This window comes from Rhodnius prolixus, unplaced genomic scaffold (assembly GCF_049639745.1).
Source record: "Rhodnius prolixus isolate KJV_2025 unplaced genomic scaffold, Rpr scaffold_3, whole genome shotgun sequence".
In the NCBI taxonomy this organism is placed as follows: domain Eukaryota; kingdom Metazoa; phylum Arthropoda; class Insecta; order Hemiptera; family Reduviidae; genus Rhodnius; species Rhodnius prolixus.
Genome location: NW_027411603.1, coordinates 37,684,149 through 37,712,143, shown reverse-complemented (window position 1 = coordinate 37,712,143; position 27,995 = coordinate 37,684,149). Strand labels below are relative to the sequence as shown.

At 30.9% G+C, this 27,995-nt stretch overlaps 4 protein-coding genes across 26 annotated transcripts in view; 2 read left to right on the top strand and 2 right to left on the bottom strand.

Annotated features, from left to right (window-relative positions):
• Window positions 1–2: 2 nt before the first annotated feature.
• On the top strand, window positions 3–20,437 carry Pez (protein tyrosine phosphatase non-receptor pez). Of its 7 annotated transcripts, none has more exons than XM_074124714.1 (23): window positions 4–226; window positions 678–847; window positions 928–1,025; window positions 1,366–1,436; window positions 1,518–1,673; window positions 1,765–1,853; window positions 3,880–4,015; window positions 4,688–4,780; window positions 4,870–5,009; window positions 6,232–6,352; window positions 6,441–6,565; window positions 7,501–7,648; window positions 7,907–8,044; window positions 9,881–10,001; window positions 10,486–10,728; window positions 10,823–11,004; window positions 13,312–13,436; window positions 14,423–14,516; window positions 14,625–14,807; window positions 14,880–15,039; window positions 15,116–15,279; window positions 16,825–16,901; window positions 19,052–20,434. In XM_074124714.1, exons 2-23 carry the CDS (start codon window positions 735–737, stop codon window positions 19,128–19,130), a joined length of 2,856 nt encoding a protein of 951 aa, XP_073980815.1. In that variant the 5' UTR covers window positions 4–226; window positions 678–734; the 3' UTR covers window positions 19,131–20,434. The 7 variants fall into 7 exon arrangements, with proteins under 7 accessions (XP_073980811.1, XP_073980815.1, XP_073980808.1 ...); XM_074124707.1 differs by having other exon boundaries at window positions 4–602; window positions 19,052–20,433; XM_074124709.1 differs by having other exon boundaries at window positions 4–602; window positions 17,536–19,082.
• On the bottom strand, window positions 15,078–26,419 carry CycK (cyclin K). Of its 3 annotated transcripts, none has more exons than XM_074124732.1 (6): window positions 26,201–26,419; window positions 25,999–26,130; window positions 25,747–25,910; window positions 25,501–25,673; window positions 25,228–25,410; window positions 15,078–15,325 (listed from the first exon to the last, which is right to left on the bottom strand). In XM_074124732.1, the coding sequence occupies exons 1-6, from the start codon at window positions 26,417–26,419 to the stop codon at window positions 15,285–15,287; spliced, it is 912 nt and encodes a 303-aa protein (XP_073980833.1). In that variant the 3' UTR covers window positions 15,078–15,284. The 3 variants fall into 3 exon arrangements, with proteins under 3 accessions (XP_073980833.1, XP_073980831.1, XP_073980832.1); XM_074124730.1 differs by lacking the exon at window positions 15,078–15,325 and adding an exon at window positions 21,377–21,774; XM_074124731.1 differs by lacking the exon at window positions 15,078–15,325 and adding an exon at window positions 22,760–23,381.
• Window positions 26,324–27,995, bottom strand: part of LOC141452505 (uncharacterized) — a 32,833-nt gene continuing 31,161 nt past the window's right edge. For both annotated transcript variants that reach the window (XM_074124733.1, XM_074124734.1), the window contains one exon: window positions 26,324–27,995. In XM_074124733.1, the coding sequence (XP_073980834.1) occupies window positions 27,826–27,995 (170 nt within the window). In that variant the 3' untranslated portion in view covers window positions 26,324–27,825.
• The window catches only part of lap (phosphatidylinositol-binding clathrin assembly protein lap), a 142,258-nt gene continuing 141,223 nt past the window's right edge, over window positions 26,961–27,995 (top strand). For 7 of the 14 annotated variants that reach the window (XM_074124719.1, XM_074124716.1, XM_074124717.1 and 4 more), the window contains exon 1: window positions 26,962–27,263. In XM_074124719.1, the coding sequence (XP_073980820.1) occupies window positions 27,122–27,263 (142 nt within the window). In that variant the 5' untranslated portion in view covers window positions 26,962–27,121. Of the gene's footprint in view, window positions 27,264–27,995 lie in introns of all 14 variants that reach the window. The other 7 variants (XM_074124729.1, XM_074124724.1, XM_074124725.1 and 4 more) reach the window with 3 other exon arrangements.

Here is a 27,995-nt window from a genome sequence, read left to right as displayed (position 1 = left end):
TTTATGTTGGTGCCCCTGTCATGTTTGTAGTTGCTATGTATTTACATTTTCTTGGAGGAGGTTTTATTTTTTCCTATTTCACTAAGTTATTTGCCTAACAAAAGAACAAATCTTTAATTCTATAGTAACATTATGTTTGGCCACAATTTTTGGGATGCAAGTGCAGTTTTACGTTGAGAAAGTAATGACGTAAACATTCACCTATTAGAAATAACATACTTTCTAAGTGAGTAATGCCTGCTCATATTTTTGTGATACAAGTACCTGTTGTACAGTTTTTAATAACTTTTTTTTTCATCAGTTACCTCAAAGGTAGATTTATAAAAAATTCTAATGTATTACAAACTTAGTACCAGTGTAATGTGGCAGGTAAGGGTGGTTATTTCAGTTTTGAGTCGAAATCCTAGTAAAAATAACTAACCGTTGCAATGCCTTTCAAATTGCGTCTGAAAAAAAGTAGACAGTATAATGTAGTTTCAAAATCATTGTTTGTAATTTGTGTGGAATTGCTTGATAATGCAACCATCGAGTGTACTTTATCGTCAGAAAGTGTTGGACGGGAATGTCTTGATAATGTATGCCAACGGCTAGGATTACAACAGGTTTGTTTTGTATCGATCATAATTACAGTTTTGTTTTAAATTAATATTTTAGAAGTAATTGAGAAAAAATTTCAGCCAGAATTTTTTGGACTCCGTTATGTCAATCGACATGGCTCCCCTAGATGGGTGGAGATGGAACGACCACTAAAAAAGCAGTTAGATAAATATGCCAGAGAACCTAATCTTTACCTTCGAGTAATGTACTATGTGACTGGTATTAGTCTTATAACGGATGAAATTACCAGGTCTGATAAAAATTTGTAGCATTCGTAAAAAAACAAATGTAATTTGGATCTGGGAAAAATTCAATTTTTATTCTTTTTAGGTACCACTACTTCCTGCAGCTTAAAAAAGATGTCATTGAAGGTAGAATTAATTGTAACATGAAGCAGGCTGTTATGTTGGCAAGTTACAGCATGCAAGGTATGTTTCACTTGTCATCTAATATAACAATGTGAAAATTAAAATAGTATTTCTTTCGATACCTCTTATCAAAGTGTACTATCTATCCACTTCTACAAGAATTTAGCTTCCATTTAAGAATCCGGCCTAACTTCACACACATCCTTTATACTGAAAGCCCTAAAACCCACTTTGTACGATGTGTGCAAATATTCGTTAGTTAACTCACACTAATTCAAAATCATCAGATCACAAATCACTCACAGTTTACTTTACTTGCGCTTAAATCTGATTTGATTTCCTAGACTTTCCTAGTATACAACTAGCATATATGAATTTATTTCTATAATTTATGTTTCAGCCGAGTATGGAAGTCACGATTTGGAGAGGCATACAGCTGAGTACCTAAAAGATTTTGCTCTTTTCCCAAAAGTAAAAGATATTCCTTTTTTTTAAAAAAAAAAGTTATATATTGCTAAGAAATAAATAATTCAGTATTTATTTGTACCAAAGCACATGACAGAAGATGGCCATCTTGAAAATTTAACCCAAGCAGTAATATTACAACATGCAGCTTTAGCTGGAGTGCCTCAGGGGACTGCTGAGGAGTACTACATTCTTGCAGCGCAGCAATTAGAATGTTATGGACAGGAGACATTTCTGGCAAAGGTATTTAAAAGCTCTCACAAAGCTTTTTAAAACATTTGCGTAATTTTTGTCGTATATAAGTCTAAAAACACTATTTATTTATTTTCCCAAGGACATGGCAGGAAATGATGTGATAATAGGCGTTTCTTTAACTGGCATAATCGTGCGCAATGAAAATGGTCAAACATCCAAATTTTACAGGTAAGATTGTTATGTTATTATCATATAACTTTGTTAAAAGGTTTCACGATGGAAACAGCAGACCTTCTTTATTTCTTGAGCTTTTAGTTGAAAAACTAACTAGCTTCAGGTAGAGATATTAGTGATTGTGTTTCTGCCAATATTTAAATGATATTTATCTTCTGTTCAATACTAGTGTCTATTTGAACTGATGTCATCTTTAATTTAAATTCTTAACTATGGGAATTGAAGGCTCCTATTTCTATCTAATTGTTTATTTCAGTCCAAGCATTCCCCTCACTTTGTGTCACTTCTGTTTTTTTTTTCCTGGCGCATCGACGTCTATGGTCATTAGCACCGTCACTGCTTAATTCTGGGTCACCTACTAGGAATTCTCAGCGTCATTCTTCAAACTCACGTAGGGATTTCCTAATTCTTCTATCGTTGCATCCCTATTCATGGTGACGCCTCTTCTAAATATCCACAGTTATCTGATTGGCGATATTGCTCTTATCCACTTTGCCTTTAAATACAATAATCTAGTTTTGATTGTCAGTAACCAAAATCTGCCAACAGATATACTTCCAAATCTAAACCTTTTTCCAAATTAAAAAGTGAAGCTTGTTTTGAAGAGGGATCTCATTCAGTTTGTTTTGTACTAAACTGATCAAGCTCTAATTGTTTTCTCACCAAGTGTACTAAATCATCCTTAACCAAACAATCTCATCTTCAGAAAACTGTAAAGAATAGAAAGTGTCTCTCAATTACAGGCCATTTTTTTCTTCCACTAACGTGGTGGGTTTTTTGTTTCTAAAAATATTAATCGGAGGTAAACATTCACAAGTCTCTCATTTACTGATATTATTAAAATGCTTATTTTATCCATCTATCTAAGACGGTGTCCAGCATTGTGGATATGTTTAGATAATCATGTTAATTTAATTAAAGATGTGATGGTGGATAAGTGGCCGTGTATTCGCATTTCTTACTTTTTCTGCCAGTTTATAACCCGGTCACCTGTCGAGTGGAAACACTTTCAATTGAAAATAATATCTTTAAGGTAATGAGGCAAAAAGTATTTTAAAAAAATCGCTTCCCAATGTGTTTTCCCGTAGTGTTAGTTATTCGAATAAAATAAGTGTTAATTCTCATACAAAACTTGATGAAATGAAAAAATTTTTTATTAGTGCTGTCTGGAATATGTCCGCTAGTTTGGATTTAAACTAAAATTTAAGCAACTCAAATCAGTGGTTTGATTTGAAGTGCAAAAACTTGAAATAAAATTGTAAAAATAGCCTTACAAAGGTTGGAAAATTCTCAGTTGGCATTAACTGATAAAGATGATTTTGTAAAGAAGAGAAAAGGTAATTTAAATTTAGTAGAAAATAAACGTTCAAGCTATTACAAGTCCTAAATGGTGAATGTGCTTAACCGCTTCAATCGATCTCGATGCTTGGAAAAAGTATTTCACTTTTCTCCTTTAGAATCGTGATTCCTTGACTCATACATATTACCTTTCCATTACTAATAAATTACTGATATCGAAATTGATTCCACTATAAAGAAATCTAAATGTGGTAAAGCATGTGGATTAGACGTTATGACCTATTTCTCCTACAAGTTCTCTAAAATACTCGTAAAGTAATGATTGTTGAACAAGTACCCGATGTTAGTAATGAATTTAATGGTTTTATATCCATGCCAACTATCCATCCTATCGATATTTAATCCTTACTATTTTAAGGCGAAACGACCAACTAAATCTATCGGTCCATAGCGATTATCCAATAGTGTTCTAATTCTTCTAGACAAACACTTTAGAGTCGCAATCTGGGTTCCACAATGATCATGGTAACAATGATATTTAGAGAAGTTATTTATTTTAAACAGTCTTATTCAGATTAGGTTACTGCAGAAAGAGAAACTGTTCTTTTGTATTCATTGATTGAGATAAAATATTGATATATTTATTGATACAGAGATAAAAACTATTTAACTTTGTGAAGAAATTAAAACTATTTCAATTAATTAGGATCTTATATTTTAGGTGGAAAGATATTACAAATGTTGTCAACCATAAAAGAAATTTTGGAATGGAATGTCAAGATCCTGCAGATTCAACAAATTATCAACTTCCAGATGTTGAAACTGCTAAATACATTTGGCGCATGTGTGTTCATCAAGTATGTTAATTAAAAGATTTTTTTGGAAGCAATTTTATATATTTTTTTTTTTTTTTACGCTTAATGTGACTTCAGTGTGCCGAGAGCTTTCTCTAAAAGCAATTATTTACAATACTAGGTTATAAAAAGGAACGTTTTGCAGGTTCCGATATTTCAAAACGTTTTACTCAATGAAATATTTACTTTCTTCCGATTTATGGATATATTACCTTAAGTGCATGTTCTGCTTTTAAAGAATACATCACTGTTTTTTCTTAGACTTATTGTGTTCCAATTTTGTCAGAAGCATTGCGACATGTCGAGAAAGCTACTAAAAAGAAAACTATTGCATAGCAGAGCCCGTCCATACGTTTCATTTCAAATCCAATACAAAACCTTTCAAAACATATACTGGAATGAAAGCTCTGCTTCTTCCAACGGATTGTTAATGTTTTGAACTCATATTTCATTATCATTTGTTTGCTAAACGTGTAGGCCTTTATCTGTAGCTCAGATTTAATTGGAGTTGTGCTACTTGAAAGAAATATAACAGAACGGAGTTTTTATTGCTAATCTATTACAAAGTAAGGACCACCACAACCCCCTCCCCCACAGAGTACAAAACCTAAAAGTGCCTTCGGAATATTTATTAGCATTTCTAATTTGTTACTTTTTTGGTACTTTTTTTTCTAGCATACATTTTTTATGCAAAATGAGGCCCCTGAGTCGGATTCCAGTAATACCGCACAAGTAGTTAGAAATTTATTTTCTCAATTAGGAAATGAGGTATTCAGTTTAATTTCTTTTCACAGATTTTATGATTCCCTAGATTTTTTTTTTTTTTGAAACTGAAAATTTACTTTTCCAATTCGTAGGATGGCCTGTTAGCAAGTAGTCACGAAGAACTGGATAGGAGTGAAAGCATACCTGAAAGACTAGTTTTGGAAAGACAAAGGGCACAGTCTACTTCTTGTCTTGATTTGGCCCATTCTACTCATGACATCGAAAGGATGAGGTAAAATACTCTCAGAGAAGAATTTTTTTGTATTATTCATTAATAATAATAGTTAATTATATCGTTTGTAAAAAGGTGAGAAAGAGAATGATAGTTTGGAACTCTAGGTTCTAATGTTTATTAAGAATTGTTTGCTTATTTAGCAAATGAAGAAATCAATGTAAATATGTTAAAGCAATCTTTAAGAGGAAGAGAAAGTATTGCTGATTACGTTTCTATTTTATTTGTCTTTTTGCTAATAGCGTTCGACATAGGGACTAGACCACTTTCAAGATTGTGAAAAGAAATATTGTATATTTTCTAGAAGACAGAAAAGGTTACTTTTAAGTAAAGATTAAATTATGTAAACAAAAACAATTGGCATTTGATAATTATTTTACATCTTTACTTTAACAAATTCTTAGAAGGTAGCAGGAATATCAACTACGGGTTAACCTATGTAAAAGGTTAACTGTTGATTTTTTTTCTTTAGTTTTAAGTGGTAGGCTTCAATAAATTCTTGTTTGAGCCATATCTCTTTCCATTATCAAAGATATTGATTAATTCTACTTGTTTGTAGTAAGTTGGCAAATGAATTTTTTGAGATTGTCATCTGTTTTGAAATTTAAACTGTTCTTAATCTTTGTGATGTAAATCGTTAATAGTACTTTTTTGTGTTTATGTGGGTTTTCTTAATGGTGAAATTGAAAGAATAGTGATTTTCGTGCCATAAGCAAAAGTGTTGAAAATGAGTAGTTTTGAGACACTTTTTTATAAAAATATTGGGATATTTTTACTATCTATTTTTTCAGACATTCTTTTTCATAAATTTGATTTGATTCGAAAAAAAATGACAAACAGTTTCTAATCTACTAATGCTAACATTGGTAACATACTTCACTGAACATTTGCTATATTAACGACATAAAATCCAGATCAAAACTAAGAATCGAACCTAGTGAAGTGTAGTCCTGATTCTGCTTCTTATCTTGACGATTCTATTCTTAGTACCCGGTTACTAGTTACTTTAATTTTAGTAATTTCTGTTTTGGGTCACTGAATCGGATACTGGAAAGTAAAATAAATTCAACATTACGGTTAAAATGGTGTTGTTTGCATTTTTTTAAAGGTAAAATTGTATGAAAAACTATTATCTTTTTTTAATTCTTTCATTGATATAAATGTTACCTTGAAAAAACTAATAATTTGTATTTAAAGTAAAATTTGATTATCCGGTCTTCAGAGCTATGTTACCATCGTACAGACCAGCACCGGACTATGAAACGGCTGTTCAAAACAAGTATAGAAGTCATGCTTACTTATACAGTAGCCAGCCAGAAATTCATCAAAGCAATCTTCATGAGGTAGGCTTAAATTTTACGAAATAAATAATTTCTTTCTCTGCAAATTCTGTGTTTTCTTAGATTGTTTTATTCTTTTTTATTTGTGTAGGGTGTAAGGCAGTATGGAAATGCATATAAACATTTTCCAGACGTTGAAAGAGTAGATAGAGTTTATTTGGAACAGTCTGATGAAAACCATCGAACTCATAACATACCAAATCTGCATACTTATAGGTTTAATATTTTGTATTTTATTTTATTTTTTTAAACATAAATAACACAAACTTTTGCGCTTTGTTTATTTTTTGAGATATTCTTAATAATAGGTTTTATGGGGCGTGCATTTTTTAAAAATAAATTAATACATTTTTAAAAATAATTTTGTTTTTATACTAATCTCTAGTAGGTTAGTGAAAAGAACGTTTTAGAAAAGATGAATTTAATAAAATATAAAATGTTTTTAATTATAAAAACTGAATACTTCAGTTGATATTCAGGTATAATAAAAGAATTGTGTAAGAGGTATAAAGAAATAGAACAAACATCTGCAAAAAGGGAAAAGTAAGTAAGCAATCTGAAATACTGGCATATTTACATATTATAAGAAACATACCTGAAAATAAGCAGAGCGTCAAAGTTATTTGTGATAAATGAATGTAATTTCAGAGATAAAGATAATCAAGTTCTTTAGGAATATAGATCTAATAAAATTAGTATTATGGGCGCTTTATTAAAAAAAGAATTGGTGGATGCACTATAAAGATTTTGAATGAGCGAAATTCGAAATTGAACCTTTAACTGAATTTGTTTTTCTTTATTTTCTATTAAAATATATTCATATATATATTTTTTTGTACAGGAGTGTTTCATTTTGTTTTCTTGTGGTTATGGTAGTTGAGGGGAAAGTGTAATAAATTAATGGTAAATACAATGCTCTAATAATTGACTAATGCAATTTACTATATATTCTACTTGTACAATTATTACAACTTGACATTAAGAGCAAATTCTAACTTTTGACTAAATTTCTTACTTGTAAAACTGCCAGGATGGCAGTGAGAGACTGAATGGCTTGACATTGAGTTTTTTTTTTTTTTAATTTTATTTGGCGGTGTGAACTATCCTGATGGGCGTCCATGTTCTTATTTATAATTGTTCTTATTATATAGTACTCCTGAGTTGGATGGAGGAGCGGACAGTGGTGGAGTTATGATGCAAGTCTATAAGCCACCACCACCTTACAGGCCAAACAGTAATTCGACGCCTGATTTGGCTTCTCAGCCGTTACTTACCACGGCCACCTTTATTAGCACTCAGGTAGATTAATTAAGTTCCTAATATTTTCATTACTACATAAGATTAGATTAAATTCATATTTTTTGTTGTTGATTTTTTTTTTTTTTTGAATGTTCATAGTATTTTAAGTTGAGTTCTTCATAAGTTAAATAATACAACGTACAAATGATTAAAAGTATTTCTCTTGTCAACATTCTTAAAAATTTACTATGAAGACAAAACTAAATTACAAAATATGTATAAAAAAAATCGTCCATGAAATCAAGTTTTTATAATTAGGTGAGTGGTTCAAGTCCGGATCTAGTATGTTTGCGGAGCCGTGGTCAATTTGGTGGATTAGCAGGCCCTTATCTGATTCCAAATCCACATGCTCACAGAACTTATGCAAATCTAGCCGCACTCGTCGATACACAACAAGTATGCCCAAAAGTATCGAACTTTGTTTTAGGTGGTGGTTTACCAAATTTTTAAATTTATTGTTTTATTTTTTTTTTTTTTTTAAGTACCCCGCATGTTTCTGAATTATTGTTTGATATAATTTTTGAATGAACAATTGGTGAAGGTTTTTATTTTTGAATATTCAAGATCCATATTTTGTTTTTCTTCCTACATACTTTTTACTCCCAAAACAGCCCTCGGCTCCATAAAAACACGCTCACCCACAGAAAAACTGAAATATTAAATTAAATAATAAAACATTAAGCTTAATTGAATTTTAACACAGTGTTCATCTTTTTATTTTCCAGCAAAATTTCTGAAGACAAATTGTTAACCATTCACATACATTGTAACACACGTTTTCATCCATTTTGTGTGAATTATTTAACAAAATTGATAATGAGCCTTTTTTGGTTTTTACACTGACTTGTATCATCGCGATATTATTATTTATCTACGAGGGTCGTTTGAAAAGTCCGTGCAAAAATAAAAACTACTTAATTTTTTGGGGTAAACCTTTTTTATTTTTCAACATAGTCTCCTTTTAGGCTTATAGACTTCGTCCAACGCTGCTCTAGTTTGTTGATCTCTTCCGAATAATAGGATTTGTCCAAGTCTGAAAAATAGCCAATCGTTTCTGCAATCACCTCCTCGTTTGAATAAAATCTTTTTCCCGCCAGCCAATTCTTCATATTCGGGAACAAATAGTAGTCCGAGCGAACCAAGTCTGGAGAATAGGGGGGATGTGAAACGAGTTGGAACCCTATTTCCATTAATTTTGCGACCACAACTGCTGAGGTGTGATCTGGTGGGTTGTCGTGATGGAAGAGGACTTTTTTGTGGGTCAATCGTGGGCGTTTTTCTTGCAGCTCGGTTTTCAAACGGTCCAATAACGATGAATAATATGCACCTGTAATAGTTTTACCCTTTTCCAGATAGTCGATGAGGATTATTCCTTGCGAATCCCAAAAGACAGTCGCCATAATCTTTCCGGACGAAGGAACGGTCTTCGCCTTTTTTGGCGCAGATTCCCCCTTGGTAACCCATTGTTTAGATTGTTCTTTGGTCTCAGGAGTGTAGTGATGTATCCATGTTTCATCCACAGTGACGAAACGACGCTTAAAGTCCTGCGGATTCTTCTGGAACAGCTGCAAACCGTCCTTGCAACACTTCACACGATTTCGTTTTTGGTCAAGCGTGAGCAATCGCGGCACCCATCTTGCGGATAGCTTTGTCATGTCCAAATATTGATGCAAAATATTATGTACCCGTTCATTCGAAATGCCCACAGCACTAGCAATCTCACGCACCTTCACTCTTCTGTCATCCATCACCATATCATGGATTTTATCAATGATTTCTGGAGTAGTAACCTCAACAGGGCGTCCAGAACGTTCAGCGTCAATTGTGCCCATATGGCCACTCCGAAAATTTTGAAACCACTTATAAACTGTTCTAATCGAAGGTGCAGAGTCACCATAATGTTTATCAAGCTTCTCTTTAGTCTCCTGAGGCGTTTTGCCTTTCATAAAGTAGTGTTTAATCAACACACGAAATTCTTTTTCGTCCATTTTTTGAAAATCACTCGACTTCCTCGATTCAAACGAATGCCAAACACAAAGAAATAGACCGATCTGGCTGAAACTTGGTGTGTGTTCTTCCAAGAGAGGCTACTAACTAAGCATAACCTCGATACGCGCCAGTGGTGCTATCTCTCTGACTTTGCACGGACTTTTCAAACGACCCTCGTAGTTTATACTTTTATTTAACAGATTTATTAAAATTCATGGTAAATAAATTTTCGATTTTTGATAGCATTTAGATGAAGTAGGTGGCAATAATATTATGTACTACATGGGGAGAGGCAATGCAATAATTCATCAACCATCAGGGCAGCCTCAAGTTCCTCTAAGGCAGAACTTGGCATCAAGACAAGGTGAGTGAATTTTATTATATTTATATTTTTATTCGTTTTTATTTATTTATTTATTTAATTTTGAAAGAGTAAAAGACTGTACAGACATTTCAATCAAAACTACTCCGACAGATAGTTGACGCTCCTTTCCACGTGACTAACCTCACTCTTCACAACGACCTCAACATTCCCCTTCTTACACCAATTCGCCAAGACTAAATATCAAAAATTCCATTACTGCTCTTTCCACTTGCTCCAATCCTGTAGTACTGTCTCTCACCTCCTCTGACATCCCTAACAATACTCGCCAGTGGCCTCGCGACTTCCTTGCAGTCTGAAGACCTAAAGATCATTATATCCCATAGTGCTACCACTGGGTAGTTTCTCTCCTCCTATCTTTCACGCGTCCATTTACCGTTTATTCTTCCTATTTACTTATTGTATATGTGTATATTATACAGATTGTAAATGATGAAATAAATTAAAAAAAAAAAAAATGAACTAGGTGGACTTACGGAGCCGATCTATGAGAATGTACCTTTGCCGTGGATATGCGAAGGAGGACTTAGTGGAAGCGAACCACCTCGCAGTAGAGCTGCAAGTATTCAATCAGCTCCTCCAGAAATGAGAGCAATTGAAAATATTCAACATACTGTACAAGCACCACAACAGCAGCCCCAGCCACCAGCTCCATCACCAGTCCATAGGGATAGCGTACACGATAGAGTACATTTTGATGTTTCTATGGGTTAGTTATGCACGATTATGATGTTTAATTTAATCCTATTCTATAGTTATAAAAAATTTAATAAATATTTTACAAAAATGTCTTATTTTTATAGATTCTTCAACCAGAAGCAGCGACGGTTCAACCGGAGGAGGTACTCTTGGAAAACCTAACAAAAGTAAAGGCAGGAAATGGGCTTTGCTTCTAGGTGGAGGTAGTAAAAATAAACAAGCTACACTTCCCAAACAAGATGCTCCACGAATACCTTTACCCACTACTATTTCTAAGGAAGCAATGGTAAGTTCAGGTTATTTTATTATTTTTTTGTCGGAATAATATTTACTTGCATCGATAGTATAATATATGTGGCAGTGGTAAATGATTAAATAATGGAAAATGGAGTAGAGTTTATTTCACTTAAGAATATTCATCTTATAAAACACATTGACTACCTGATTTCAGTATACAGATTTATTTACCAACTGTGAAGTAAAATAAATTTATTATTTTGTATTGTTATAAGTGAATATAAAATAATAAGTACATAATTTTGATCAAACTATTAAATCAGTTAAAAAAAACTATTCGCATAGGGAAAATAATAAATTTTTGTGACATTTGCATAGGAAGGGCGATTATTATCTGTATCATTTGCAGTTAAAGCACCTCAGGAAGATTACCTACCAAGGAAAGGTTATTTCCTGAAACAATCAACTTTTTATTAATTTTGTTTCCTTAGCTCTACAGTCCGTGACATTCTTTAGTAATTTTCGTCTCTTCGCACTAACCTTTACTCAGTCTTCCGACTTTCCTTCTTTGGGTTTATTCCTCTATAACTTACTACCTATCCACCTAAGTGCTATAGTTGTCCCAGCCAGTCTAGCCATTTTCCTTTAATTTCTGCTAGTATATTTGGCGACGCCTAGAAAATAATCATTTACTATGCTCAAAAGTAACTTACAGTAACATACATAAGTAACATATTTGGTAAACGAGTATAATGATAATAAAATTTCATTCAACATTTCCTAAACAAAAACTTACGGTATAAAAAGTCAAGTATAAGGGTTGATTAAACGACAAAAAGTAAAAGAAAAAGTCGCGTGAGCGTGCTCATTAGATTTTTAAAAAATAGTTCCATTAGAAGGTATTGGTGATTTAAGGTAATACTATTCGGTAAATGGAAGAATACCTAACTACATCGGTATCGCTAAGAGAAAGCCGTGTGAGTGTGCTCGTTCGATTTTTTTAAAAAATAGTTCCATTAGAAGGTATTGGTGATTTAAGGTAATACTATTCGGTAAATGGAAGAATACCTAACTACATAGGTATCGCTAAGAGAAAGCCGTGTGAGTGTGCTCGTTCGATTTTTTTAAAAAATAGTTCCATTAGAATGTATTGGTGATTTAAGGTAATACTATTTGGTAAATAGAAGAATACCTAACTATATCGGTATAGGTAACAGGAAGTCGTGTGAGTGTGCTCATTAGATTTTTAAAAAATAGTTCCATTAGAATGTATTGGTGATTTAAGGTAACACCATTTGGTAAATGGAAGAATACCTAACTACATAGGTATCGGTTACAGGAAATCGTGTGAGTGTGCTCATTAGATTTTTAAAAAATAGTTCCATCAGAAGGTATTGGTGATTTAAGGTAATACTATTTGGTGAATGAAAGAATACCTAACTTCATAGGAATTTTAAAAAAAGTCGTGTGAGTGTGCATATTAGATGTTAAATATAAATATTAATTAAATTGGAAATAAAAATAAATATTACTAATTGTGCCGAAAATTGCCGACAAAAAACCATCATATTCGTTTTGTTAGAACGTAGAGTAAGAAAGTCGTGTGAGTGTGCAAATTAGAAGTTAAATATTAAATTGGAAATAAAAATAAATATTAATTGTGCCGAAAATTGCCGAAGAAAACCGATCGCATTCGGCTTGTCGGAGAGAAGAGAGAGAAAAGTGATATTAAAAAGCACGGCTAAGGCACGTTGGGTTACAGATCTGGAATTCCTAGAATTTCAAGTTCTCTAACCCAACGGGCCTTGATGCCATAGGTTTGGACTGACTTTACTGCTCTGTACTTCGTTTATCCGCTATATCTCAGCAACGGATAATCGTAGAAACTTCAAATTTGATATTTCGTTCAAGTGTCACCACCGGAAGCGACTATAAATTTTTGGTCAAAATAGGCCCACCGGAAGTACCACTTTACTGAATAGATTTTTCACTTTTTTTCCGTTTTTTTCAAAAACCGCTTTTCCGATTTTCTTCAAACTTAATATAACTATAGCTCATAAATAGTTCTACAACTTTTATATGAAACATTTTTCTGAAATCATTCGATTAAGGGTACTTTTGGGGGAGGGGGGTGGTGGGTTTGTCAGGTAGAATGCCAGTTCGCTTTAATATATGAAGCTACTCTTTACTGAACAAATCTTTTAAATCTGAATACTCCAATTTTTTGTTTTTAGATTGTTTTCAATAAAACTGAATGAATCATTTCTCGTTTTACGACATCGTTCATACAAAAAAGGCTGTTGTTTGTAAGCACTAAATGTTTAATGAGATTCTAATAACATATGCAACTTTTCAGTGTCAACTTCTCGAAAAAAAATTAGGAGACAGTCAGTTATTCTTTGAATTTGAGAAAATTCCGAAGCAGAAGAAGAATTGTGATTTTACAACTGCTACATTGCCAGAAAATATTCCAAGAAATAGGTAGGTTACATGGATTAGTAGCAAAAAAATGTCTTTTTTTTTCAGGTTATAAATAGATTTCTTTGAGCAAATACAATCTAAGTGTTGTAAGCAGGATAATTTTTTTAGTAGGAAAAGTGCAATGGCGTTTAGAATTTTATCCAATCAATATATGGTTTTGTAAGCTTTTCACTTTTCAGTGTGTTTGTTAGTGTTCTTATAGCCATTGGAAATGAATATAAATACTTCTAAGTTGCAGAAAAACTAATGTTTTTAAATTTTTTAATGTCAGGTTCAGGAGAAACAAATTATTTAAACAGAAATAAATGCTTTATTACAAATTGCATTTATTTTTACTTAAACTGAGTTCATACACTAAATAGTATAGCGTCGCAAATTTACTTCTTGATCAGTTCTTTAAAAGTCTTAAGAGATTTGCCACCAAAATCAGCTTGGTATACTTAAAATGTTAGGATGAACACAATAAGCTGCGATCTATTATTTCTGTAAAGGTTGTCCATAATTTAACGTATGTTAATTGGGCTGGACATCTCCATTGCACAGTCTATTGCAGCGTAAGTGTTCAATTCATTGGAGTTAAAACGAAATAGATTTAGAATAAAGCACATTTCGCTCTTCTCATTCAATCACTTGGAAGTTATTAAGAGAAAGTTTATTTAATGATTAAAATTCTTACTTCAGTACTTTCTTCAATTCACAAAGTTAAGCATTTGAAACCATATTGTGAAGAAGATCTTTCCTATTTTATTTTTGTTAAGAATTGTGCTTATTCTCAATAATCTAAATAATGGTTAGGTTTTTATGAAATTCTACCTACCTCTTCATATGTGAAAAACAAATATTAATCAGTAATAAATAGTAAATAATTAATTCAGTAATTTATTTATTAATCAATATCTGAAACTTAGTATGTTTACAACGAACTAGAAAAGCATTGAAAGGCGATGCTAAAAGAAATGAATAATTATAATGTCAATTATTTTCAGGTTTAATGATGTAGTGCCTTACGAAGACAATAGAGTGAGATTAGCTCCCAGTAAAGAAAACAGACATGGTTATGTCAACGCATCACATATCACTGTGAGTACTGTGTATATATTTTCTGCTTTTAGGATTTCATAACGTATTCTGTTTTTCTACGAAATGGTTTAATCTAAAAAACGAAGTTAATAAAAAAAATTGTCGTAGGCTACAGTTGGTTCACAACAAAGATTTTATATTGCTGCTCAAAGTCCACTTTCTACCACTATCGGAGCTTTTTGGCAAATGGTATGGGAATGTGAAGTTTATTTAGTTGTGTCATTACCTGCTCCAGGTGAAGAAATAGCTCCTTATTTACCAACTTCGGACAGAATGCTACATGCGGGCCATGTATGTGTTACAAAATGTTTATTTTAATATAATATTGTTTAAACAAAATAACATTTGTTCTTTTTTTTATAGTTCGAAGTAATGTGTCAATTTTCTCAATCAACTGGTCACTGTGCCACAAGTAAATTATTACTACATCATGTGGACTCCAGATCTTCAAGGGGTGTATGGCATTTACAATACATAGAATGGGGTCACCAAGGCTGCCCAAATACTGTCCCACATTTTCTAGGTTTATATTTTAATAAAAAATAAAATAAAGCATCTAAATCCAGTAATGATTAAATAATATTTATTGATATTTATAGGTTTTTTAGAAGAATTAAGTTCTGTAAGGCAGCACACGATGACTGAAATCCCTGCTGGTCATAATAGGAATCCTCCAGTTCTTATTCATTGTAGTACAGGCGTCGGTCCTACAGCTGTTACAATGCTCAGCGATCTTCTTCTTTTTACGCATGATCACAATCAGGTTAGTTAGTAGGTGTATTTGAAATACTCCGTCATCTGGTCAATAACTGTGAACATTATAGAATTAAGTGTAGAAAGCAATAGACTCCGATAATTATTTTAACAATAATTATTTCCATTTATAGATTCAAATGAAAAAAATATTTCTGTGATTTTCTACTTTAATTCGCGCACCTCCTGAGTAAAATACTAACTCAAACTTGAAAATTCTTAAGACATTGCACATACACTAAGCGTACAAAACCCTTAAACAAGTGCACCAACTCTTTTTTTACTCGGTTCACCAATAAGAACAAATACCCTTTTTTTACACGAATTTTTTTGATCTAGCGCGAATCTCCCCCAAAAAAATTTAATTCTAATTTTGACAGTATGATCAGATGTCGGTCGGTTACATGTGTCAGTGACTTTGGTCTTGTTGACATCATATGACTTCATGACTTGTTTACTTTGTATTCCGGAGCTAACGGGAAATACCCGAATTTTATTATCACTTTTTTCCTATAAGTATAACTTCAAGTATAACAGCATAACTTCCTTTTTTCAAAACTTAATAAAACCCATTGTATGAATCAGAACATTTTTATTTGTTTTTTTTATAATGTAGGTGCATGTCTAAAGTTTTGTTTTACATAGTTTTAAAGATAAAATCAGATAGGTGACGTCCCCCATTCTCTAAACACTGAGTAAACCGATTTCTGGCGTTTGTCATGACTCTTGCCAGCATAGCAGGCTCGATGTTGGAATTGCATCAAAGACCTTTACATTCACCTAAAGTCACAGTGTGGTGTGCAATTTCCTCAGCTGGAATTATTGGTCCCTGGTTCTTTGAGGAAAATGAAGTCGCAGTGACAATGAATTCGGACCGGTATGTAAAACATGTTACAGGAATTTTTTTTTTTGCACGGCTACATGAGGTGGACTTAGGGGATTGTAAAAAACAAATAAAAATGTTCTGATTCATACAATGGGTTTTATTAAGTTTTGAAAAAAGGAGTTATGCTGCCGCACCCTGTACTTCAACTTGAACACAGCATTTCGTTATTCAGTGTTAAAGTGTTCAGTATATCACATATACTGACATATCTACTGATTATAGCATTTTTGATCCAGTTCGTAATAAACGTGCATTCTTGTTATCAACTAGTGATGAATAGTTGCGAAATTTTCTATGTGCTGATTATTTTGCAGGTAATTTTGAATATATTAAACTACTATCACGTTTCCTTGATGATTGCACGCCTGTAATATTCAAAGCATTAACCATCATGAATATTCTTAGACACTACTTTGAAATGCCGTGCTCGAATTCGGCCTGCTAGTTATTTTTTAATTTTTTTTTTAGTAATTCCGAATTACCAAGTTTGTTACGAGATTCTAAAAATTTTGTATAACTTTGAATTAAAAGAAAACTTCGATGAATGAGTATTACTAATCATCAGGGGGGGGGGGGAAATAAAAAATTAAACAGCATGTGAAGTCTCAGACAATGTTTCATGTTAAAAATATTACTAGTTTAATAGATCCGTTCTTTTGTCTGTTCTAGGAACTTGATGTCGCAAGAGTTGTCTATTTACTTCGCCATCAAAGAATGTTAATGATACAGAATATATCTCAATATAGGTTTGTACATAGTTTGCTTATATATTATCTGAAAAATTCAAGACTAATTTAATTAAAATATAGGTATGTATAAAACGAATATTTACCTAGATGTTTTGTTATGAATTTATAGTCAATTGTTGATATTTTGTTTTTTAATTTGGAAAGTTGATAATGAATGCTTAATGTTGTGTATAAACAAAATTATTTATGATGCGTTACCAATGATGAGTGGAATCGCCAAAAGTGCAGTTTAATTTGTGAAATTGGCACTTCTTTGTTTTGTTTTCACAATAATTTGCTTTTATATTTTATTCTGTTTAAAAGCAGATTTTTTTTTATGTACGAGTGCGAAAATATAGGTAAAATATTTAACTTCAGTATTAGCATGTACAGTATACAATTATCCTAATAAATTTAGTTCGTTTCGCGTTTCGTACCTATATTTCCTTACACCTTAAAATATTACCAAACAAAACAAAATTTTCTCTTAAGACAGTGACCCTTATTATTATGAAGAAAACATTACGATTCTGTTAGGAACTTTAAAAAGACAGCAGTAACAACCCCACCTCTTTAACTAGTGTGCCAAAGTATAATTAACAAGTGCCTTAAAGTATGACATGTTTACATACTATGACCATGTTTGTTTTAGGCACGTTGTAAAGTGAATGTGGGAATTGGTTTTTAAAGCTATTCTACAAACAAATTGTTTTTTTCTGCAGTATAGATGTTGAATAAAACTTTACTTTTTTAAAGTTTGCTTTTATTTTCGATTAATTAATACTAGTCCAATAAAAATCATGAAAAATAAAATAAAATCTTTAACCACACTGTACACAAATATATTATTGATAAAGTGAAAAAATGTAATATTATAGTTATAATTTTGAAATATACCTATGTAATGTAGAAAAAGTTAAATTAATTTCGTGTGATTCTAATTTTTCAATTATTAATTATGCAATTGTGTTTGTTAAAAAGAGATTTTTCTTACCGTCCTTTACAACGTAAACATCAACATTTGAGAAATAGCATTGTGAAATTAGGAATTTTTAAAATTTATTCTCATTAATATTCGCCTTTGTTGGTGTTAAAAGTTAACTTTCAAAAGCTCAATTAGCTGGCTAATATTGAATGTTTCCGGAACGAAATTAATTATATTTGGTAAATAGTAAAGGAAATGTTCTCAAAAGTTTGTGTATTATTATTATTATTTTTGTTTTTTTGCCAAGATTGAATTTAGCGTGCCTTGTTTAATATATTACTTCACTTTTGCCTGCTAAGATGTTTTACGGTTACAAATTATTGAATAATTTTGCAAAGAGGCAAACAAAAAACTATTCAATTGTGGTGATTTATTCTTAACAATACTTGCAGTTTTCTCATTAAGTTAAACATACTAGAAAACTCGTACTGTAAGATAAATGACGACTAAATTGAGTCATCCGGTTTCGAAAACATTTATAAAAATGGTTTGTAGCAACATTTAAGACTTTGAGGAATGTTAGTTATTGCTGGTTATTTCTTTGGTGTTGTTCTGTATAATCCAGTCTTAGATGAAGATTGGATATTTTTAACGTGTAAGTGTTTTTAAACCTTTGATAAGATATCTATTTTATTTCATTGCTAAGACTTCAAACAAGCGAACATTTTTTTAGAATTCCATTAAACATCTCGACGAAAGCGGCACAAAAAGTGTCTTCAAAACTTTCTATTCGAATATAACTAATTCCAAAAACTCCTGGCATTGTGAAGAGGGACAAAATTACTGCTTAATATCTATTCCTAAATTTTTGCTTCCTTCAATGCTAAGAACGATTCTTTCGGTTACTTTATAGGTAACATTCCATAGCAATAAAATTCTAAGAATCTTTCTTTCCCAGTATACTGCTGCTGTAATCTTGATAGTCTTTGTCCCACAACACTCAGAATAGCAATAAATTGATTATGTAATAATTACTTCTTGAAGAAGCTTTTTAGTATTAAATATTTGTAAATGAAAACCCAACTGTTCGGAGTAACTCGCGGCTTTCAACTGCATACGTAATTGCTTCTTAAGAATTTCCAATCATAGAGCTCCCATAATTCTAAAAAGGGATATTAAGCATTTACAAAAAAATCAGTTGTTACATTCAGGGATCAAAACTTACATTTATTTAACCATTCAGACTTGGCTACATGGGAAGGATTCTCAACAGTTCTATGCTGACAAAATACTCGCAGATATTAAAATTATTAGGAAGATGATTTTCATTGAGGTTTATACATGTTTATTAAATTTAGATGGTAAAGTTTATTTTTATTTTTTGTAGAAAATAACGTTAATGTTCAAGTATGAAAAAAAGTCTTAAATTAAATCAAGTTTATTTATTTTTAATGTCAGGAATTAAATATTTTTGGTAAAAATATTTAGTATAAAAAAAAAATATTTAATGAATGATTTTTGTTGTAAATCATAAATGCCAATTTTTATATATTTGCTCAGTTTAATATTTCCAAATTTTTTCTATACTTGTTTCTTTGTTTTCTTTTGAAAATTTACAGAATTGTGCAATGAAAATTGAATAATTAATTAAATTATTCTTAATTACTCTTAAGTGCCTAAAAATTTCATTATTGAAATGAAAGAAAAATTGTTAATATTTTTCAGATTATTTAGATCAAGTCTATTTTTATAAAATATATAAAAATTCAAGTAGGATTCAAGTAAAAAATTCTATTTTTGATTAGAGATTTATAAATATTTTCTTCCTTAGCCTGCGTAAATGATTTAAGGGCGGTTATTATTGGTCTATTTAATTTTGAGATCAAGTTAAATGTGGACCTAAAGAGAGGAAAATATATCATGCCTAATTATGTGTATTTCCAGCAATTTCAAAAAAGTTGTTAACCAAATTTAAGCTCATTTTTCTCTATTATTATTTTCCCGTTTTTCAGTTATTCATTTTTTTTTTGTACCTTCTTCAATAACAGTTTGCTAAAAATTAGAAAGCACATTCGTGCAATAATTTAGGTTTATGTATACTCAAGAAATTTGATCTTAAAGTATCGAAAGTAAAAGGTAAATTATATTCTTCTTTTTCTTTTATACATTACGTCTAGTCTTTGAAAATATTGTACAGTTTTATTCCCTAAATTCATTTAAAGTAAATCGTAAATATCATTACTGGTATATTGGTATTTATATAATTATATATAAACTGTCAAAAATAATTTATTATGTATTTGTAAATTACCAATTTAGCCCACCTTTTAATTGTTATAGAATTTGGAAACTTTTATATTTTTGTAAAGAGTAGGAATTGTAGCTTTTTTTTTTTATTTGTATACTAGAAAAATTTAATTATATCTTGTGAAAGTTATTTATCAAATTTTGCATTTCAAATTTGAATCTTTAAAAAAGTATTTGTGCTCCATTCATTTTTTCAAAACTGTTGTAACTGAAGTTGCTGTGCCTTGTATTATTAACAAAGAATATTTATTATTATTGTTATTTTCAATAAATTTTATTAAAAAAAAGATTTTTGTAATTCTAAATATTGGAATTTGGCTCGAAAAAGGTGAGCAAATATTCAAGAAACGCCATTTTATAATCTATATAAAACATAGTCTATTTAAATAAATCTTTCAGCTACTTTGTGATATTTACAACTCAACTCTGTAGCTGAAGTTATAATTATTCCAAATATTGTGTATACACTTGGCTTCCAGATATTATAGATAGACGACTGGTGCCCTTCTGAAGTATTCTCATTTGGTTCCAAAAAAAGAGGTAAGCAGACCTTCAAAATTCATTTATTTATTCGTACTTATTACCTGACTGTAGCTTTCAGTTGAGTACAAACTATAATAATGACAACATTTATAACAATTAGAAGATTGTTCGAGCGCTTTAAATAAGAAGAGCTATAAATGATTCACGTCCTTTACTTTTAAGGTTTTAATTTATTTGATATTGGATGATGTATTTCTAAAACCTAATTATTAAAAAGAGTATCATCTGCTTGGACATCAGGCTGTAATAAAGTAACTAAGTTCTTGTGTTCTCCAAAATCTGCTAGGATGGTAAGCTCTCCAAAATTACCAGAATGTTCTATAGATAAAAATGCTCTTCTATTCTTGGTGCTACTTCTTATAACAATTTCTATAAATGAAGGTGTGAATGGCTTGCGTCAAATTAACTCAAATCATCCACTCTTGCGAAGGTCGAAATTTCAGAATTGTTATTTAGAAATCTTATTTCCCTATCTCTTATTGCAATTAGTAGTTATTTGATGCTGACGTTTAATAACTGTTTAATATAAATGTCTTCATGAATACGATTTCTTAAAATCCCTACAAAAAGACCAGATTATTTGAAAGCAAAGAAGAGCAATCGAATTTTTAACTCCTGTATCTTTCTGATTTTTTTTTCGACAAAGTCCATGTTCCCAATTTCGAAAAAATAAAAATTAATGAAAGTAACAGAAAATGAGATTACTAAACAAGAAGTGTTAAATAAAATAAATTAAAGATAATTTATTAAATTTCTCTGTATATGAATTTTTTATAAACTTTTCTTATATATAAACAAATAATACAAAATAAAATAAAATAAAAAATATTACTAAAAATTAAATAATACGAATGAGATGTCATTGATTAGGATAGTAAGGTGGTCTAACAGTTTGGAAATTAGTTGGAAATGTTGGAGGATAATGAGGTGGAGCTGACGCAGGAGGATATGGTGGATATGGAGGAGGATAAGCGCCTTCAATCTGGGGCGGTGGTACTGATGTTGTAGCTTGCGTTGGAGGCGGTTTAGTTGGATCCACAACTAATTTAGTTACTTCACCATTACTGCTTACAAGCTTCAATTCTCCTGCTTTTGGCAATATTTTCACCGGGTGAACTGGAAAACAACAGTCTAACTTAAGAAAAGAAAGGAGTTTAAAAGATTTTTTTAATGAAATATTTGATTTAGTTATCATTTTTATAGTTACTTCTATATTTACCAGAAAAATGTAAGGAGTACTTACCAATTTAAAAAAAAAGAAAAAAAAAAGTTAAATGTAAGTTATAATTGTATAGATAAGCGAATGATCCAGAAGCCTGTGGAATAAAGCATCTAAAATAACATCTACCAAATCCCAGAAATAATAAGTAAAAATAATTTTTTACCCTTTTCGCATGAAAATTAAGTTTAAAATAGTATGGTTGCCTTATTTGAAAACACAAGGGACCTGCAGTTTGTTGTTATAAGTTTGTTATTATTGGATCATCATTTTTTGATCCTCAGGAATATGTTACAGAAGATGAAAAACTGGAATGGAGTGCAATAATTCCAAAGTTACGTAATTATTTACTCCAGCTTTCAAGATTACATTAGTTCGTTTTAAGAAATGACTGTGCCAAGCTTTCTACAAAATAGTGACTGAATTTTCTACAAAACAGGATACAAAGCTGAATTATTTGTTCACAGGGTTGTTTCTTCTAAGTTTTAAAGTTTTGCTTTGGGTTACCAAACTAACATTGTAAACCTTAGCATAATTTAAAATGTTTAACAGATTCGAATCCTAAGAAAAATAAGAATTTTTAGTATTCGGCCAAAAAAAACATTTTCAAAGAAGGTTAAATACTAACGCCTCTACAAAAGTGAATCAACCAACTGTGCTCTACAGTTGAAATTATGGTAAGAGTCAAACAGAGTTAAGCACTTTAAAACACCTTCCCATAACGTTTATGTAATCACCATCTTTCTTCAAAAATAAAATAGGGTAAAAAAGTTTAAAATGATATGTTTCCCTTATTTTTTTAAAGAGTAAATTATAGATAATCCTTAAAAATAAAAAGTTTGGAAAATTTAACGATTGGATTGTAGAAAAAAAGAATCAAGAGCAGGTACTAAGTAGTTTTATTCAACACCCTATCAGTATATTAGGAATTTGTTTTTCATTAAACACTTAAAAATAGAATAAATAAATAAAACTGCAACTGAGAATAATATACACAGTTTTCTACAAGGAACAAATATTTCTTTTTACGAAAAAAACTGAGGTCCACACAACTATAGCTGATACAATAAATAGAATAAAATTTTTTAAGATTAAACAAAGTTTAAAAAAGTAAGTTAAAAATAACATTTTAAAAATGAATAGCAATCAGTCTTATTTCAGAAATGGTTATAATGGTTACTATTTTTGACATAATATATACAATTTGGTAACTCACCTCAGTTTTAATACTTTTTTGTAAAATGTGCAACATGTATTGGATAATTTGAAATGCACACATTTAATTTTCACAAGAAAATTTCCAGAAAAAATTACTGTTACAAGTTCATAGTAAAAATGATTTTTATATCTAACTTTTAAAATTTTACACTAATTTAAATCCGAACTTAATAACAATAATTCAAATTATTATTATCTTTAAAGTGTTTTTTGGAATGTTGATCGTCTTTGAATGTTGCAACTCCAGATCTTCGTTTCAAATTTAAAGTAGATCTTCCAAGGAAGTCTGGAATCAAGCATTTCCTAAGACATCTAACAAATAATGTCTCCTAAGGCACTTTATTAAAAAAAAAAAAAAAAAAAAAAAAACTTGAACTGAGAATTTCTCCGACGCAATGTTTTACTTAAATTAAAAACAAAGTTGGACGTAAAGTAAATTAATAAATCTGTAAATCAGATTAAAATAAAATAAATTTAAACTGCAATTCCCAATAGGTTTTTTTTAAAAATTAACCTAGGGTTAAAAAGAAAAATTGAGATATATTTCGAAAGAATTGTATATGAAAATCCTAATAGGCATCGTAAATCCAAAATATTCATAAATTAATGTATTTAAAACAATCTTTTCTTGAATATTTCAGTAAAACCAATACATACAATCCCTAAACCTTTTGCTTAAATTTTTTTGGTAAAGACGTCTCATCAAATGAGATTATTGGCGCTCTTGAAGGCAATGCCAATGAAAGTTCAAAGAAAATACTGTAATTGTTTTTGAGAACATCTAAAAGATGTAAATAATCCACACAGTAAAATAGTAATTCCGATTGTGGAATTTTCATAAAGCTCAGAATTTCAGCAACCATTTAACCCTCATTTATATGTAGGATCCACATCGTTTCATTACATTCAAATGACCCTTTAAAAGAATGCCTACCCAGCCTTCTATCATCTCTTAGAAGTGTTTCTAGGAAAAGTTTTAAATGAAAGATGTAGACCATCACTGTTACAATCGGTGCTATTTTACAAAAATAATCGCAAAAAAGTAACAAATCCTAATCTGTAAACAAGAACTTCCAGTTTAGGGATTTTGATCAATAGGTTGCAGTTAGGGGCGAAAATGGGCGTTTCAAAAAATGTGCAGCAGAAGGTGTGGAGGAAGAGAAACTTAGATGTTACGACCATATAAAAAGAAGGGAAGATGGAACAATGGCTAAAGAGATTTTAGGACTGGAAGCCGAAGGGAAAAGAACAACTCCCTCTCTCACACACACAAGAGCAAGAAATAAAGGTTAGAAGGGCGGCTGGCAATTTAACGAAAGCTTTTCCTTTTAACCAGCTGACGCAGGAAACCAAAATGGTTGAAAACAAAACGTAACGGTAAAGCTAGTGATCACTTATACATGCGGGACTCGGGTGTTGATAAGTAAGAGTGAAATGATCCTCTGATTGTGGAAACGTAATGTTTTCCGAAAATAAATATCATCAGAGCCAAAATTATAAATGAAAAATGACGCTGTAGAATTAATACGGATTTTTACGAGCTGCATGGCGATACGAATATTATGATCAGTATGAAGCATGCTCAACTTAAGACATCTAGATAGAATAGAGAGGATAAGATGGTCCCAAAAGAATTCTCTAAGGTAAGCTAGAAGGAGCAAGACATCCCAGTTAGACCACGTTTGTGAAGGTTTGATGATTCCTAATAAGTGAATCTCTCACCAAGATGGTTGATTAAACATACAACATTGCAGATTGTAGATGCATACAACATTTTACTGTGAGTGGATATCTTAGAAAAATAATGTCTTTTTGTAACCTACAAATTATTCTGGCAATGATTATTTTTTTTAATAACATGAAACATTTAGTAGCTCTCAATTTTTAATACGACGACGAACAATGTAATTTTTTTTTCATGTGTTTTATTGGCATTAATAACTTTCGACATGGTGGCAAAACAGTTTACAACTTTCCTTAAAGCAAAAAGGCGAAAAATCTCAAAAAACAAACTAAAACCCCAAAAAGAACCACATTCACACACTATTATATTTCCTAACAATTAATGTAAAACTTAGTTTTAAAATAGGGTTTAATGTTAATGATCAATTATTACTTTCTTTTCATTTTACCTTGTGTAACATTTGGAGGAGGGATGTTATTTGGTGATCTTTCCAACGTCAAGGATTCCTTTAATTGTAGACCAGATCCAACTTGCTGTGTGGGAGGTCTTGAAGGTGCAAGAGGTGGAGAATCAGGGGCATCAGCCGGTGTTTGGGGTTGCGAATAAAGATCTAGCACTTGATGACATATATCTAGCCAAAAAGATAAAACAAAATTATATTTACAGTTTTATTCAATAAAACTAAATGTATTAGATTTCATAAAACAGAAATGAAAAGCACCTTCAAGGAGATCCATCGTGACATCTTCAATAAACATATCCCACCATCGAAGATGTTTAGCCTGTCTCCCTGACCAGTCTAAAACTTCAAATTTACTTAATTTTCCAGCTAGATACATTAGGGCAACTGCTATTACCTCGGGTTCCCATTGAAGACATAAAGTTGTACATAAACTGGAAGAAATTATACGTCAGCACATAATAAACAAAACTGTAGAAATATAAAAACAAAATGCAGAATACTGACCTGTCGTTAACAAATGTCCAAGCCATTTGTACCATTTTTTGTAGTTTTGATTTGTCACCTTTCAAACACTTAGCGTATTTCAGTAAGAAATGATACGGATGTTCCACTTGTAAGTCAAATTTAATAGTTTGTAGTAATATTCTTTCTAAAGTCATCACTTCTTCCTGGAGCGTGAAATGTAGGAAATATTTTACCATATTAATTAACTCATAAATAAATACTAAACTCATAAATCTACTTTAGAATATTTACCTTAGGATCATCTCCAAAAGTCGCAAACTTTTTGTCATTTAGAAAATTTTTAGCAGCTTTAATGATATCCTTACATTTTTTCGGCGTTTCTTCCACTTTTCCAGCGAGAAAAAGACAGCAGGATGCAGTTACCTAGAATAATATTGATTAATATACAGTCCTGAAGTCACTAATACTTTTAAAAATATCATAAATGACTTACATATCGCGGAAAATTTCTAAACGAATGATACATATAAAATCGATGAAAGTACACAACGCCAGTCGCCATTGTATTATATCCAAGATCCATTTTAGTCCCTGTGTCGATAATAAATCTTGCACCCTCTTTTCTGTACCTCATTTCAGTATCATAATCAATATTATCTAATGCAGAAGGAGTGTTTCTTAACTCCTTCTTATCGTAATACCAACAAGGCATATTTAACAAAATTTATTCGAAATTTAAGTACGGTACAAAATTAATTAAGACTGTTCATGTTAACTGATGCTTGTGAAAAAATTTGAAACCTAGGAGAAGTTGCCAAACACCAAGAAAAATCGTGATTTTCACTAATTTCTCTTACTAATCACTGGTACTCACTAGCGGACGAACCAAAACTGCACTCTCTCTCACTGTAACCTTATGGTTACTGTTACCTAAATTGTTCAACTCATCCACCTTTATTAAAACTTTTTTAATTAACCTTTATCCAAGATGTAAATAGAAAGCAATTTTTAATATATATATCATTATTGAACTCGTAATTTTCAAATAAATATGAATTTTCTTGATAAAAACATAATCTAGATTTTTAATTTAATTCAAATACTAAAAGTAAGAAATGATTAAATTTTTAATCATTTCTCTTGAACAATAAAATATTTTTATATTTAATACCATTTTACATTTTGAGGCAATTTATAATTCGCGGAGAATATTTTAATTATTTATTAAGTTGGTAATCCTGTTCATACTTGTTAAAGATCAGCACACGGTAGTCGCCATCTTCACTTATGTGAGTTAGGTGGCACTCTTCATGGAATAGCCATAGTTGGTGAATTTTAATTATTTTCGATTATTCAAATTGTGAATTGTGTGGGGTTTATTACCCCTAGGTTCATCGCAGAAAAAAGTTAAATTATGAGTGTAAAAATGGCTGGGCAAACGATGACAGATAGATTGCTAGCCGCAAGGCACAGCATTGCCGGCCAAGGTTTAGCAAAATCTGTTTGTAAAGCAACTACTGAAGAATTAATTGGGCCAAAGAAGAAACACTTAGACTGTAAGTATTATAATACTATTTGCATAATGTTAACTAACGAAATTATTAAAGTAAAGGTTAGAAAAGGTTTAATCTCGAAAAGTTCGATGTACTTTTGAACTGAGTTAAAAACAAATATTCTAGTTTTAATTACTTCTTTGTATCGTTCCTGTTGAATCATGTGATGTGGTTTTTTCTATTGGATAGAAGTCAGTGTTAAAGATTTTATTTACAAATTTAATAAATTACTTCAGTAATTTAAATTTAAAGATAAGGCGAGATTTTTCGGTTACTTAATTTCACGATTGATTCATTTTCTTGTCCGCGAAATAAAATTTGTAGTAATATTGTACAGCCTTTATATGCGTTATGTTTAAATTTCTTTTTTGTAACTTGGTTGCAAAAAAAGTGGTAGGATAAGTTCCAGAAAGGATGACGTCACACGCTTAAAAGATCGATGCCCTACAAACCCTGCGTACTTAGTTATTTTCTATTGTTCCTTTCTCCAAAATACATAACTACTCATTTACCCATATGATATAAATTTATGAATTTAATCTAACTTGTGTATTTATCAACCAATTTATGTAACGTTAATACTGCCAGCTTTTATAGTATTGTTACTGCTCGCCGAAGTCTTGTTTAATTCATAATTTAATTCTTGAATTTTTTTGTTTATATCATTGAAAAGTGAATTTAATTCTTCTTTTATACCTTTTTCTGTTAAAGATAATGTTTCAATAAATTTGGGAA